Consider the following 16,396-nt stretch of genomic DNA (forward strand, 5'->3'; position numbering starts at 1 on the left):
TTATGAAGTGAGTGCAATTACCAATTTTGTACTAATGTAAATTTTCTAACTTTACTGCTTTACTAGGCTACCTCTTAAAAATTTAATAAGAAAGTTGTTATGTGTTATTATTATTTTGGTGATTATTGCTGCAAGAACTTTAAGGTGACATCCGTAGAAGGAGAAAAGGTTTGAATGATGATTTGTTCTAATGTGTTTGCTCATATAAGGTTTTTCTTAGACCTCTCTTAGAAATGAAAATCAATGATCCCAGAAGATTTGTACAGTCGGAAAGCTGTCCATGAAAATTTTTTTGAAGAAAAAACATTTTTGGCGGGTAGTAGCTAATTAAAGAACAGAGGAAATCGAACAAACAAATTAAGAAGTGCAGTGGGTTTCACCAATCTGGGAATAAGCTAGACCCAGGAATCCTGAGAGCGATCCGGAACAAGTCGAAGTAGAACATTCTAATTTTTCTCCCATTGTGCTCCTTCGTTCATCACTTGCCCCTGCCAGTCACTTCTCCTCTCACTTACTTCCTATTACTCTTGGATTGAGGGAAATCCCGAGGGAGTTCTGTCTCTATGTCAACATAACTAAAATGTAATGCTGCGCTGCTACGCATTTGCCTTGGAGTCGAAAATCACGGCAAAATTTCTTGCGAAGAAGCTGAAAGCTACATAACTATAATAGCAAAGATAGGAAAAAGCAAGAAAACCAACGAAAGTTTTCTAATAAGTTTGTTTGGGCGTTTTAAAAGATATTTCCATTTGCATTTTCATAAAAAATTAATAAGAATGGTAAATAATTAAGAGATTGGCTTCTCCGTTTCAAGGACTGATACTACATATTTTCGAAATGTAAAACGTTTTCGAAATTATTGCGCCGGATTCTTTTTTCGAGAAAAATTCCTGTTATTAAAAACTGGGAATAGAACTCGAGGAAGGAAGAACTTATCATTCGTAACCATTCTTCTAAGAAATTGAAAATAGCGATTGTTTCTGAAATCATCTCCGTCCAATGTTAGCAACCTTCAAGTCATTTTTATTTCATTCGAAGCCATCCATTCAATGGCTCTTTAGTATAAAATATTAATCCTATTTTGACAATTCGAAGTTAGATGTCACTTTTCAACATACATATCATTAGTCACTCGATGAAAGGAAGGAAAAATGAACGAAGTGTTGGCAGAAAATAGAAACGGTAGTTTGAAATTATAAGTGTTAGAGATCACTGATGAATACAAATCTCAGTACATTCCCACAAAATCTACTGGATTTTTTTTTGACGATTTTACGAAGATGTGGGATTTGGTAGAGCGATTTGTGGCACCCACTAACAAAGTACTAATACACAGTTAGAGCGTGCTCATTTCGAGGACTCCCTTAATGAAGAACTAGTTGTCAAAATGTGAGAAATAGTGGGATAATTACTTCTTATGTATGCATCCATCTTCAGTTGGAATTGATCCGAACGTGAGAAAATTCCCCACTTTCTCAAATTTGCTCCATGCTAACCTTCTTAATTTGAATTGTCTAGTAATAAGCAGCCAGCTGAGTGTACGATAGAAACCCATTTAACTCTAATCTTTTGTTTACAGCTACTTACCCATACTAAGTATGCGCTAGATAGAAGAAAAAACAGCGTGTCAGAATCAGAATGACATATTCAATTATGGTGTTTTTTATTGCGTAACTCTGGAGGACACAACCTGACTATGCATGTCTTTCTTCTTTTGCGACCGTCTTTTCAAGGCGGGCTCCGAAAAAGATGTGTTTGCTTCGCTTCATCCATCATATGCTACCTGTTTACTTGTTCAGAATCTTTCACAACATGCATCTTCTCTTACTTTCCCAAAACATGCGTCACGTTCAAGACATCGTTCTCATTTGCAACCTTTTCGGTTTTTGGCCTTTCCGAAGTGTTCCTGGACGATTGCCTTATTTCATATTGGAAATGGTGCAATAACGGCAACCGCTCACGTCGTGAAACCCAGCTCGATTGGTGTCCTCACTCCAAAATTCCAAAATTTTCCGAGCCCTAGCTCTCATGCCCCAACGGAATCAACAAAGTTTTGACGACAGCTGTATTCGTTCGCTTATTACTAATCAGTATTTTGTTGTTTTCTTCGGCATGCAGCTTAAAACCACTACGGAGGCGTTATTCGGACGGGCACCGCCATCCTCAGCACAACTCAGGGATTCGACCTCAATTGAATTTCGTCTACTGCCGCACTGACTGCTCACACTCCCCTGGTGCTTTGTTGCTGGCGCTCTTTGATCGACGCTTAATCATTTTTTCTTCGCACTTTCATTCGGGCTGCTCCACAATGGGAACCAACTCAGATGTAGCACTATTAATATGTTCACAGTGACCTTCGCTTTGTTGTCTACGATATGGCACTCCGTAAACAATTCCACGCCCGACAGCTCCGATTTCATATGCATTTCGTGTTTGAATACAGGAATATGTGCCTCGAAGTCGTTACCACAGCACTACCGCCTAATGCGAATTCCCACCTTTCTGCGGGAACACAACATCTTTTGATCATGCCTGCACTCCATAGAACGAATCGCTTCTCACTGAACAAGTCTCGTAGAATCTCACGAAGCGGAGGTTACACGAAAATAGTTGCATTACTGAAGACATAATCCTGAATGCTGTGGATTACTTTTTTTCAAATCAGGTCGAGTTCAGCTGGGCAATGCTATAAGGGTTAAGTGAATCGCTAGAGTCGTTTTTCAACTCATCCTTGCTCGCTTCTCATAGTTTTCAGCAATGTTAAAGAATATTCAAAGAAAGTAGGAGGGAGAAAAAAAGCGATTACTTATTTTTTCGTTTACTCTGGACTCCACAAATGCTTTAAAAAGTGTGGGGTCGATAATTAAATTAATAATAAATTAGAACGGTGAGAGGTAATTCTGGGAAAGAAAATTTGTGTCAGTCGGAACGTCATTAATTCCCGGGTTTTTTCGACACAGATAAGCGGTCCTTTTCTTAGAGCATACAATCCAACTTTATTAAAGGTGTGCTCATCTTTGTCGTTTTCTTTTCTCTATAGTACAAATGCTCACCTGAAATGCACAAAATACGCAACAGCATTCCTTGTTATGTATTCTTTCTGGGATTGAATTAACCAAGTTTTTTTTCTTTTCTTACGAATCATTTCATAGTACTAAAGTCGAAATGAACTAACAATACGCTCCACATTCTTTCACGATGGCAACTTTAAAAAAGTATGCAATTTCTACAAACTCAGATAAGGTTCGGAAGACTTTCGCAGAACCAATGTTGCCCTTCCAACAATGCATGTTTCGTTTTGAATGCAGTTTTATGCGCAGTTTCCCAATGATGTTTTGTCAGTGTGGTCTGATTATTGAGGTTTTTCGACTCATTTAAAATTCGAGTCGCTATATGACGTTATCTTTTGGGTGAGGCACCATTAATCAAAATCTTGAATTTGCAGATATAACAGATATAATATACGGAAATGAGAAACATTCTGCATAGGATTTCGGTTTTTGTCGCAAAGAAGGTTTTTTTTTGGAAAACTTGGGCAAACTAAATGTTTTTCATAGCATTTCTGGGGTCGCGAAGTGTGTTCTCCTAATGTTTGTTTCTGTTGACGAAGATTTGTTGCTTTTGTTTACAGATTCTGCCGTTCTTCTCCGAGTTTATTTCAAAAGTTCGCGAATTTTGAGAATAGGAAACAGGGAGTTGCACTAAGAATCGGCGATGCTTTACGTGTGTTACAAGGCTGACCACTCAAGGATAAACAAGGTGCAGAGACACATGATTTAACTGCACACAACACGTATTTGAGCTTTTTAATCCTTCGCTCGCAGTCAAACTCTTTCCTTAGGCCTCACGAAAGATCCATGCCACTCTCTTTGCCCCTACCTTCAGATGCAGTAATGCTTGAGGTTCTTCTCACTTTCTGACTTGCAAGTTCATGCTGAATTCCCAATAATCTCTATTATAACTATTTCAAAATAGTGTTTTAAAAATTCCATATCCCTTAAGGATCATGTTAACTCCCTCTTTGGAAAGGTTATTCGCCTATACCTTCTTCACTCGCTTTTTTTTAATGACCTGGTACACGAACAGCCATTGGGAACTCTGTTCGGTGACCGCGACGCGTCTGCCGCAACACGTAATTTCCGCGCCATAACACACACTCCCTTCTCGCTCTGTTCTACCGAAATCGAAAGGGAATTGTCGCCATCCACTGAGAAAATTGAACAAATCACGTTTTGCAGTTTTCTTCCACAGAAAATTAGATTATTCCTGTAGAATTCCAAATGATTTCGCTCGTTTTTCGATACAAAGGATAAAGGATAAAGAGCACAGCATTGATCAGTCTCTGAAGGGATGTGCCTGCACGCTCGACTTCAATTCAGAATCGGTTGAGGTTTAGGAACGCACGAGCAGCCTTAATGACTTGTGGAGGAGAGTCGATGTGTCATGTAAGTGTTTTTATTCTCTCGGACAAGTCTAGTAGCAATTTATCGAGCAGGAAGGGATGAAGCGCCTGGTTCGCAGCGGGGAAATTTTGAACCATCGATTGATCGTAGTGCCACAGCTGAACCTGATACCGTTCGGACCACACTCGCTCCACTCTAAAAGCGACTTGAAAAAGCATGCATAAACAGAATTTTAAAGGACATATCCAAAAGTGTCAGCTATGTGCGATGAAAAAAAAACCATACGAACGTATTTTAATTATTAAAAAAAGAACCTTTTGCTTCACTCCTGTTTCCGTAGAACATTCTCCTATTGCAAGGAAAAAAATGTTGGCAACCCAATTAAGGGTTGCCAACAATAACTGTGCAAGCTATTCTCATGGCTTCCTCCAGATTATAGTTAATTCAATTATTCGCCATCCCACTCGTGTATGTCTAATCTTATTATTAAATTTACCCATGTTTTGGAAGAATCTGGTCTTGAAAAGCATGTCTCTTCATATCGAAGGAGGCATCAGGGAGATGGGGAGTGTCTAGTGATATCTTCAACTTAATGCTTATCACAATTTATTCTTAGATTAATGATTTTCTGTAACCTTTCTGACCCTGTAATTGAGTAAAAACGCGAGAAGAATGTTGTAGTTTACCAGTGTATATCAATTTCCTCTCGAAAAAAAGATCGGAAATGCACTGGGCTAAGAGAGTTTTTTGCTTTAATTTCTTTGATTTGTTTACGTCATGCATTTGTTTAGTGTTACTCTTTTTTAATCCTTTGTTGTAACAGAACTTCAATTGTAACTCAATCCTCTCCAGGGTACCGCGACTCCAGGCTACCACACCCAAAATAACCCTACCATTAGCCCCAAAATAAGTTCTCACAAATTATATCACGTTATCCATTCCACTCACGATTAGCTATGAAAGGGAGCGCTTTGGACGAAGAGTGGACATTACAAATAAGTCATAAAGTGTTACTGATTCCTAAAATATTGCCATCCGAAGTGCGTAGAGAAGTTTCCAACCACAAAGAGGACTAGGTTATGCAGAAGAAAACTCGCACAGGATTTTTCATTCTTTATAACACTTCTTATTAAGAAGAAAGAATTAAAAACGGCGAGCGCACAAATCCAACAAATAGATATTATGCATTATATTATGCCCTCACTACATACAGGAACCATCGAAATTGTAGTCCAAAATGGGGTACAGGAATCACTTGGAAAGAAGCGGTAAAGAAGAAAAACGGCAGAAGAAACCTTGATCTGGCTTTTAGTTTCTTGTTGAACCCCTTGAGCTGTTAAACTTATTACATCTACCTGTTTTCGCTAAATAGGTGCTGTTGCTTAGCGATTTTCTAAACTACTAGTTAATAACCAACTAGTAAGCGATATCGTCGGCTCTTGGACTCTCGTCTATTAATGGCACTGCAGCTTTGATTGGTTTTGACATTATTGGCGGAAGGGTCGGCTCGAGTGAACCAAATGAAAAGCATGAACTCGTTCCTTTCGCCTGTTACGTTTCCATCCAGCAGAAACACTTCTTTTTTGAAAACGGTAACAGTCACTTCCAGATTACGGCAGCACATTCTGCCATTTACTCGACGGTCGCACTTCGGAATAGGCAGCTGATCCACGTCATTATTCGCTGCATTTCTTAATCCGCGGTCATTTCTCCTGCCAATGAACCCTCATTATTCGTAGGCGTTGCAGCGCATCAGCCTCGCAAGAAATTCAGTTTTCCGCCACTGGAGCCAGGGGTCTGAAAAATCGAGGCCATTTGATTTGTGCAGATTGCCGTAGTTGTATGATGATTGACTATTATGTGAAGGCTGAGAAATGGTAGGTGGGGCTCTTCGAACAGCCTTCTTTTCAGTGAAAGATTGCGAGTGAGTTGAACTCCCGTGCAAATCTCCAAGAGCTCGTCCTTACTTCAACTTCTTCGATATATTCCTCATCGCTATGTATACGCTCTGTTTTCATCAATTCAAATTAGATCGCGTGCGAATGTTCAGCGAGATGTTTGTTTGCTGCAATGCATGCATACCTCGTTCTTCTTCTTCATGACTTCACACGAATTCCTAATACTTTTCCAGTGACATGTGAGTATGAGGCTATTGCTGCGGTACCTTCTGTTGATCCTCCTCACACAAACCGAGATCCTTTTCGCTGTGAAATGTTACTCATGCGCCAACGAATTCATTGTATGGGTGAGTTTCCGAAGCATATTTAGTATATTACCTACAAATGAACAAAAAAGCAAATTTACGACTCTTATTAATTCAAAAATCCGAGGATCTAGAAGTAATAGAGGTTTTGGTTAATCCATCGAGAAAACTCTAGAAACTGATAATTTTGACATGAAAGTGGAAATTATTACTCATAAAACGCACGTAAAGGATAACCTTTCCGAATAGATTTAACACAAATTCACCTTCTGCGGGTTAATTACATCGGGTCTATTTTTGTTTCATTGAACGAACTGTCTTTGGACATGTCGTTGTCTTTGTACTCCTCAGGCCCTTATAATGATTCGTAGAAATTGCGTTAATCACGAAATACATTTGCCAACTACGTTCCAAAACCTACCTATTAGTGGAAAAAACCGAACGTGGAGTATTTACCTGAACGAGTCCTTTAAAACTCGTGCGCTCCTCAAATACTGCCTTAATAGGTTTTTCTGTTAGTGTTCGATTCTTTCTTCCTTCTTCTTTTTCAAGAGGGATTATGAAGTAGTTGCTCCAATTACCATTTCTTCTTTTATTATATAGCGTCTTCATTCACACCCTACAAGACTGCTACAAGAGTTCGGGTCCATGTTGTCCTGACCCTTGATTTAGTTTGCTTTTCTTCAGAAAACACATCGTCTTCGAAAGTTTTCCCAACAATAATTCAATGATTTAACAATGCACACTGACTCAACACTTTTCAGCAATGGCGTCACTTTTTCCTGAAACGAAACTACGCATTAGCATCAAGTGATCAAGAGTGCGTTCATCGGTATGCGAGCTTTTCCTTCCACTTCATTCTGTGAATCCGTGCGATTGGGGTCCATAGATCAATTTTTTATTATAATTGTTACAATAATTGTCAATTATAATTATTATAATTAATTATCTTTTTCAGGGACTATAAACCAGAGTCCATGCAAAATTGTCATTCCACATGCTTCATATTTTCGTTAAACGGGACAAACAGGGAAACAGGAATAACAAGGACTCTTGGTGAGTATCGTGTTATCTATTCTCTTTTTACACATACCATTCGTGCACCAAAAAGAAGTGTCATAATCTATCGTAGTCAAAAATCTTCGCAATTCTCGTTGTGGCTAGTAAGTCAAGTTCAAGTCCTGCAATTCCTGCAATATTATTTGATATATTCCCCCAGAAAATGAAAAAGCAATTGCTCAGAGCTGTAAATTTTTCATACTCAATTTTTCAATCAGTTCCATGACCTGATCCACAACACTTTCTAAACTTTTGAATCACGCTTTCAATCGTGGAGGGAATAGTCTTGGCTCAAATTCAAAACATAGTATCAGTGCTAAGTGGGATTAGCTGTTAGATTTGTCTGAAAACACAGTGTGTGAAATGTCGCCTTTTCTTTGTTGCTGTTCACTTTTCTTTTTCTTCTCTTTACTGATGAGAAAAATGCCAAATTCATTTTTCTACAAACGATATCGTTGAAGTTGTCCATCTTTCTTTTCTAAAGAACACCTGATTTACAGAGAAATCCGAATCCGCGTGGAATGTGAACATTTCGATGTTCGTTTTTGCTACATTAGGATTTGATTAGAACTACAAAGTTTTTTTTTAATTTATATCAACAATGCTACCGACAAACAATAAGGAGTTTATGTCGTGCTGAACTGCGTTTTTATAGCAGAGCAATTTGGTGGACATGTGAGCTGCGTTCTCTCGTAAATTCTGGAACAAAGTGGTTTTTTTTTTGAAAACGTGGGCACTGCTATTAAATGCATCGTCTGCAGGAAGGAATTTATGGTTAGCGCGTTCGGTGAGAGCTGAAACAACCTTTTTTTGAAACGGCTCTTAATTTATGCTCTCCCATAGGATGGAAGAATCTGGACCAGCATTCCGAAATATCTTCACTTTTTTTAGAAATGATTTCAATAATAGATTTACATCGGTATCGCTTCATGGTTCTCCAAGGATCTTGTAACCTGCGTACCTATGGCAGACATTAAACTTTTGCATAATAGTACATAGATTTTCATCAGATTGCCAAATTGCAACATAGAAGAGTTACATACCATCCAATAGTTCCCTAATATACATTCACAATTGATGTATCTGTGTCTAGAATTGGTAACGCCTAGAATAGGAGGAAACAGGAACTGTAAGGGACTTAAACCTTATTCGTCGACTTTTCTTCTAGCCCTTGAATTTAAGGTGTCGGTCGTGGATGTTCGAGCCACTTCCTTACCGACGATCAGCACATGCATTTGGGACTGGGCACACACACGAAGCCATCTCAAGTTGGAACATACTTACCGGCCGACTTCGATAAGGTGTGTAACTAGCTGTTGGCATCTGTCTACATCCTCGCAAAAATCGATATATCCTTGAAAATCCCTGAATTTCAGCTGGAAATTTACGAACACTGGTGCTTTTGCGCAACCGACTACTGTAACACACAAGTGTGCTATAATAGACCTTTCGGATCCAGCGAGTTCCCCGGATCATATATAGGGAAACGGTTACAGTACTCTTCGTATAGTTCTGATTGGCGGTACCGCAACAGCTGTGATTATTCACTGCCTTCTTTTTTACTACTAGTGCTCTCTGTTATCCTCTTTAGGAGTTGATCTCTTTATTCTTTTTTTCCTTACGCAAACTCTGATTCCAATTGTAATTTCCCATTTATTTAAATACTTTGACTTTCGAAGTACCTCTTCAGTTGTTTGTACAGCATCGGGTGGTTTGCCAATAAATGTGCGAATTCTTCGCAAATGTTGCATGATGAAAGCCAATACCTACAAGTAAAAGCGACACGGCAAAGTTAGTACTACAAGTTAACTTCACTGGGAAATTCTACATTTGTTGGGCGGGGGACTGGTAAATCACCATTAAATTAATAGTTTTAAAACAAAAGTGTTTGCGCTTCGCTCGTAGAGCCTTTCGAAGCACTCATAGAAAGTTGACTTATCCAATCCATCTCATACTGAAATGACGTATACACGTACAATTCTATAACATTTAGATTTTTTGCGTACTGTGAGGTCTGCTTATTGCCCTACGACATTTGAATTCGAGAAATCTTATAACGTGTATAGTTAGCGACATAACTCTAATTGTATTTCCAGATATTTTGGTAAGAAAATAATATTTTGCACAGGCGTGAGTAATTTCTTTGGTTGGTCTTAAGCCCTTAATAATACCTAATAGCCGTCATACTTATAAGCATGATGGCGTTATCTTCATTTAAGTAAAACCTCGAAAGTGAGGCCTATCGCCGAACATCCTACTTCTTGTGGTTCTTGCTTCGCTCGCCATCAGTGATCACTAAAAAATTTGAAGTACTGACACTCTCTGTGGATGTTTGCTGCAGAATTGACTTTTCTTCTCCTAACAACCCTCTTTTTGCTCATTTTTTTTAAAAGAAATTTAATCATTGATGTGAGATTTGGTAGTTTTCCCACTAAACAAGTCGGTACTTCACTTGAAGAATATTAGAACTTAATTTTACACCTATATTCCTTCGGTACCGCTACAAATTGGAAATATTCAAAGTATTATATTTTCTCTTCCTTTTCTCCAACAATTGACATAGGATGAAGCGCGAATATGAAATGACGTGAACGTTGTCAGTGTACTGAGAAAATTGAAGTTCTACGTCAGATCAAGTAAACTTTTAGCTACTATTTGAACACCGTTTTTCACGCCTGGCCAGTTTCTGAAGAAGGGATATTACCAACCTGAGATAAACAAGCAGGGAAGTAGATATGCAATCCGCTTAGAATCATTGCCTGGTACTGTACCAATAACTGCGCTCATTCCATTGCTGCGCCGTCGCCCCAAATATGCAGTTCAAAGCGCTTTCTGGACCGCACCAATTCGACGCTGAGGGATCCGTCTCTCTGCTCTCTGACATATCGTTCCACACACGTCACAGACTAAGCCCATTATTTTATAGCATGATATCTCTTCCTTGTATAGTACATATAACATCTAAGCTTTTTCTCATCTTCTTCGCCAACGGTTAACGTAGAATGCTAATGCTAAATAACGTGGAAGTCATCTTCATGTTCATAAAGATAAGGTTCTTGCTTCGGATCACGTAAACATCTAGCTCCTACTAAAGCGAACATCTGACAAACGGAGGAGTATATTTCGCTGCATACGGCGGGCAAGCAGCAGCAAGATCGGTACCCACCAATTTTACTGCTTGAATATCATAACATGTTTTCCCTGCGTTAAAATCTGGGGATGTAATTCTTATTCTTAAATATGTGTAAATGTAAATGAAACTTGAAGAAAAGGTCCTCATAAAAGATATTGGCTAGAGGAGAATCCTAAACTACCCTTTCTTACTCTTTTCTTAAGCTCTGTAAGAGAGAAATACTCCATCTTTGAAATCCTCTCATGCGGACCGGAATCTCTAATAAACTACCTACGCTTGAGGTTGGAAGTAGACCTTTGAGATGTGACGCGGAGGTTCAAGTCTAGTCAATTTTTTAATTCCTTTGTGAATATTATATTTTGAGAGTGCATCTGGAAACTGATATTGGACAGACAGAAAGGCGGGCAGCAGCTGTGCTTATCATTGTATATATGACGTTTATCTCATCGCAACGCACAACGAGCAAGCTGGCTTTCGTCCTGGCCGATCTATGATTGAAAAGGTGTTCATCGTCAGGAGAGTGATCGAAATCTGGCAGCGGTATTCGAAGCCAATGCAGTTAGCGTTTCTGGACTTTGAAGCCGCGTTCGACTCTCCTCACCGATGCCGTCTTCTCAACGCGCTCCGCGCCGATGGAGTACCAGGAAAATTCGTTCGCTTGCTTGATGACATGAATCAAAGAACAACTGCTGCAGTTCGAACACCAGTTGGATGTACAACACCGTTTGAAGTGGTAACTGGAGTAAGACAAGGGGCGGTGGTAGGACCCTTCCTGTTCAAATTCGCCATCGACAACATTATGCGAAGAACAGTCGACCAGTGTCCTGCCGACATTGTCTTAGCACCACCAGGGTGCCTCTTGACTGACCTCGAGTACGCTGACTATGTTGTTATATTCGCGGAAAGCAGTACGAAACTTCAACATGTTGTCATTCTTGTATCGAAGCTGGCTGCAGCCTATGGACTACGTCTACGCCCTGATAAATGGAAGCAGATGTGGGTCTCTTAGAGACCTCGAACGGGAATCAGGGTGGACGGACAACCGACAGAACTCGTCGATGAGTTCTGTTACCTGGGCTGTACGCTGAAGAACAACTGCAGCTACGAGAGAGATGTTCAGCAAAGATGCGCTAAGGCCACTTCTGCATTTAAGTCCTTAACGAAATGTCTGTGGTCAACCCCCATCACAACGAAGTCAAGCTCAGTCTACCTATCCGCAATACGCCCCATCATGATGTACGGATCGGAGACTTTGGCGCACCATCTACGGTGATGGAGAGGCTTGATTGCACGGAACGAAAGCTGCCGAGACGGCTACTTGGCTACTTTTGGCCTGGGGTATGTCACAATGAAGATCTCTACGCAGAAATCGATGTGGTATACCGGCAGATGACAGGTGGAAGACATCAACATCTTGCACCACCATCGAAAGTGGCTAGAGTAAATCATCTGCGCTTCTTTGGTCATATATTAAGGAGACCGACTGTTCAACGAAGTCTGAGAAGTTTGCCGGGTTCGAGCTGGAAGAAGCTACCTGGCCGAAAATGGAAGTTCTGGACTGTTGAACGGTGAAAGAGGAACTGAGGACTCTCGGCATGGATAGGCAGTTCAGGCGAGATGTAAGGTTTCGCAGAATATGGAATAGCGACGAATGGATTGATTCTGTCCAAGCTCTCGCAGAAGATCGAGAAGGTTGGGCAGACCTGTGCTCAAGGACGGCACACCTCGGCGAAGATGCGAGTAATCGCGTTAGGCGATGACATCGGCATGCCGATTAAGTCAGTAAGTCAAGTCATCTCATCAGTTCCACAGTGCCTATAATTTTTTTTTTGGCTCGCTACGTTTGACAAAAACTTATCACTGTCTATATTTTGTAATAGTGTTCAAGTGCAATACAATAGTGTGCAAGGGTTTTAAATGGAACTTTTTATTTGCCTGACGTTTCTGTTTTTTCGAAGTCTTCAGAGGTCTAAATAGAGGATGATTGGATGCCACGCTCATCCCGTCACGTGCCACACTACCCTGGGTCAGTGTTTCGGTAATCTTTCAAGGTAGTGAAGACAGAACTAAAAGGAAGACAAAGAGAAAAGAAATGCGCGGAATCTTGCTGTTTACAGCGTGGGTTCTTCGGTAATGCGGACGTACTGTATGGCCATTAGCACATGCGATTTTCACTATTTTGAACGACTATTGAAACACTGACCCAGAATAGTGTGCACTTGACGGCACAAACGTAGCATTGCTCCAATCATCCCCTATTTAGGCCTCAGAAGACGGCAAAAAACCGAACCATCAGCAAAGTAAAGAGTTCCACCTAAAAAGCCTTGCAGACACACTCCTACACAATATAAACAGAATATGCCGAGGTTTCAAGACAAGAGAACGTTTGAACTACTTATCACTGTTTTTGTCATTCCTTCCTGTCCTGGATCTCCTCCTGAATAAGCAGTAGTGATACGCGACCCTGGTCAAGAAGAAATACGAAATCGCATCATCGTACAAACCGACATGAGACCACGCCACCAACTGAACGTCCTGGTCGATGGATTTCGTTGTCGCACCAAAGTTCTGTACAGGAATTGAATATCGTCTCCGCTGAAGGAGTCTTCCTTCTCACAGAAAGCTGCAAAGTCAATAAAGCGAAGTCGCAACACATCAAAGTTTCATTTAATTCGACACATCTCATTTCATTCCATTCAACACATCATTTTCGTGGCCGTGCAAGGAAAGGTGACAGTTTTAAGACCTTTGAAAGACGCTTGGCTCTGTATGCTGTCGAGCTAATACGTCAGCGTGAATCCGCATGAGCTGCAGGTTTGATTTTGGCTTTTGTCTTGACGGAGATTTTGATTTTGGTCAGTCCGTATCTTCTCTGACGGGTGTGAATGGTGCCCACGCTGGTCTCATCCTGCTATTTGGTTCTCCCTTCAAGTCGTTTTCTGTGTCCATAGGCGTCTAAGGTAGACGCATGACGAAGTTTCCACTATTTGGGAACCTTCAAGTCGTACTCCTCCGTTCTCACATCAGACGTTCTCTATGAACTTATGAACGGTTTATTTGCAATCCTTTTCTCTTCCCTTCTTCGTTCAATTCCTTGGGCATCGTCTCTTCTTCATCGGTACTTCTCGAGAAGAGAAAGATGTCGTCCCCAAAACGAAGGTTCGAGAGGAATCATCCTTCCATACGTATGTCTCTTTCTTCCTAAACAAGTGATTATATGATGCAGTGTAATGTAGCCGTGAACAGCTTCGACGATATAGTATCGCCTTGTTCCAATAGTTATGGTGAGGGAGCGGTGAAAAGGCTGTATCTTAGTGGTGCATCGATCGTAGTAATTGGCTAATGTCTTGACATACGATGCGTCCACACCTTGGTCGAGCAACGCTGACAGTATTGCATTCGTTTCTACGCTGTCGGAAGCTTTCTTATAGTCGACAAAGGTTAGAACAAAAGGCAGGCAGTATTCCCGGCAAACCTCCATGACCCTCGACACGGTCTGGATGTAGTCCAAGCAGCTAAACCCCTAGCGGAATTTAGCTTGTTCTTTAGGCTGGACTTCATCCAACGTCCTAGATATGCGCGTGAGGATAATCTTGGTAAATACTTTGCCAAAGACGCTCAGTAAGCATATTGTACGGATGTTTCCGTGGTCTGCTCGGTCAATTTTCTTAGGAATAAGAACTGTTTGCGAGGTTTCCACTGGTCTGGCACAATTTCATTCTGAAGATAGGACGTCAAGTGCGCCGCTAGAACTACATGATAGCGGCGCGGATGGCTGCTAACCCAAAGAAGGTTTGCAGGTATAAAATAAGGCTCGAGCTGTTGATAGCGACTCACACTTCCGAAGAGGAATCCGTGGTGGAACTTTACCAGTGGAAATGATCGACGTTGACACAGGATCTGACGAACAGAAAAGGTTTGAGTTTTCTACTTCCCATAAATATTTCCATCACACAAAAAGAGAGACACAGTTTTAATCGGAGGGTTGCCGAGCTCCAGAAAAGAGCATCTGTACGGCAGTAGCGGAAGGTTTGCGAATACAACAGTGTGCTTTAAGGTAAAGCGAACCGCTGAAATATTAACGGTGTGTTTGTTGTTCCAGTCCCATAATTTTCATGCCACTCCTAAAATAGATCGTAATACACCAAAATGATACACTTCTATATATGCAGATATGCGTGTCCGCGTACAAGACGAATTCTGCTGTCCAAGGATTACAGAAAGGCGTGTTGCAGGAAGACACTCAACTCGACGAAAGTGATCTATCCTGAAACTATATAGCAGCCAATAGACATCTATAATGCTACAGGTTGTTTCTAACTATTTTGGGTAGTTTTTGCGTGCGAGAACTGATTTTTCTAAGTATTCTCAAACTTCTAGCAAATATTAAAGGCATCATTCCGCGAGTCTGACGTAGTATGGGAGTCCGAGGGCAGAGTTAGATACATGATCTTAGAATGCAAACGGACTAGTTCGGCTCATCTCCCCTTGATCTTCGCAGAAAAAAAAACGGCCCGAAAGACGCCGTTTTTATTGATTGCAGAGCGCCACCCTTGTGACACCGCTCGCATATAGCTGCAAGGCGTCAAAAGTCAATTCGAAAGCCCTGATTGGCCACTTGTGCTCCTTTTTTGTGGATTTACTTCCTGGTTTTTGTGTTAGTCTCTGCTTTCTTTTTTGTTCTTTTCTCGTTGCGTTCTCATCGAATAATCTCTTTTCTCGACTTAATCTCGATATTTTCGCTAGATTCTCCCGTACGTTTTATACACATATTTTTTGTTTCCACTCTGTGCCGATGCTTTCTTGTCGCTTCTTCTTCCTTTTTTCGTCTTTCCGCTTCCTTTTTGTCTTTGTTCTCGCGCCAGTTCTTCAAATTCTTTTTCAGTGACGCTTCTCTTTACCTTTCGTCGATTATTATCCTCAGATCAAAGGGATTTTCCTTTTTCATTCATAATTACCTGAATACAATATTGAGAAACCTCATTATGATCCTTAATTCAACACTCACGTTAGGCGAATTTCCGGTCTTCGGAAATAACAAGTCTTCTAAAGGAGAAAAATGTGTACACTCGGTGTCCACAATGCAGATTCTGTTGAAGGTTAGGTTGCGTGTTGACTTAATGTACTGGTTGCTATTTCTTCACGATACCGTAAGATATCGTGTATTTATCATCGTAGGAACATAGAGAACGCATAGAACATCTTTACGATGTTCATGCGGACTGACTGAGTAGGTACGTTCTTAAAGGAAGCATGCTACGAATCTGACGTGTTGAGGGATCCACGTCAGCAATTAGTGATGGAGTTGTAGATTGTGAGATCAGGTGTGGCTTCACTCATCTCTCTTTATTCATAATAAAAAACGGTGTGGGAACCGCTTTAGTTCGTACGAGGAACGCTAGCAACCTATTCATAGGGTTCATTTGAATAGGCCATCGATGAGAAGTCACTGTCTTTCAACCGCTACGCAGGTGGATGCTGCGCGTATACAAGTGTGGAGCGTTGCAACTGAAACCGTCGTGAAAAACGGAGTCTTTCATGCCTTTATTCGCTGCGAGATAAGGAACCACTCTTGATCCTGCAATCTATAGTCAGTAT

The 16,396-nt window shown here is 40.7% G+C and overlaps 3 protein-coding genes across 6 annotated transcripts; all 3 read left to right on the top strand.

Moving 5' to 3' along the window:
• Positions 1-6,546: 6,546 nt before the first annotated feature.
• Positions 6,547-11,807, top strand: RB195_014879 (uncharacterized protein; the record flags this gene model as incomplete). Of its 3 annotated transcripts, XM_064205324.1 has the most annotated exons (7): positions 6,547-6,648; positions 7,371-7,438; positions 7,565-7,662; positions 8,759-8,794; positions 8,848-8,966; positions 9,042-9,154; positions 11,195-11,807. In XM_064205324.1, the coding sequence occupies 7 exons, from the start codon at positions 6,547-6,549 to the stop codon at positions 11,805-11,807; spliced, it is 1,149 nt and encodes a 382-aa protein (XP_064061203.1). The 3 variants fall into 3 exon arrangements, with proteins under 3 accessions (XP_064061203.1, XP_064061204.1, XP_064061205.1); XM_064205323.1 differs by lacking the exon at positions 8,759-8,794; XM_064205322.1 differs by lacking the exons at positions 8,759-8,794; positions 11,195-11,807 and having other exon boundaries at positions 9,042-9,263.
• On the top strand, positions 11,289-11,807 carry RB195_014880 (uncharacterized protein; the record flags this gene model as incomplete). Its single annotated transcript, XM_064205325.1, has 1 exon — positions 11,289-11,807. One exon carries the CDS (start codon positions 11,289-11,291, stop codon positions 11,805-11,807), a length of 519 nt encoding a protein of 172 aa, XP_064061206.1.
• Positions 11,808-11,962: 155 nt separating this feature from the next.
• On the top strand, positions 11,963-12,558 carry RB195_014881 (uncharacterized protein; the record flags this gene model as incomplete). Of its 2 annotated transcripts, XM_064205327.1 has the most annotated exons (2): positions 11,963-12,366; positions 12,432-12,558. In XM_064205327.1, the coding sequence occupies 2 exons, from the start codon at positions 11,963-11,965 to the stop codon at positions 12,556-12,558; spliced, it is 531 nt and encodes a 176-aa protein (XP_064061207.1). The 2 variants fall into 2 exon arrangements, with proteins under 2 accessions (XP_064061207.1, XP_064061208.1); XM_064205326.1 differs by lacking the exon at positions 12,432-12,558 and having other exon boundaries at positions 11,963-12,370.
• Between the last annotated feature and the right edge of the window lie 3,838 nt (positions 12,559-16,396).

This window comes from Necator americanus, chromosome V (assembly GCF_031761385.1).
Source record: "Necator americanus strain Aroian chromosome V, whole genome shotgun sequence".
NCBI classification, from domain to species: Eukaryota; Metazoa; Nematoda; class Chromadorea; order Rhabditida; family Ancylostomatidae; genus Necator; species Necator americanus.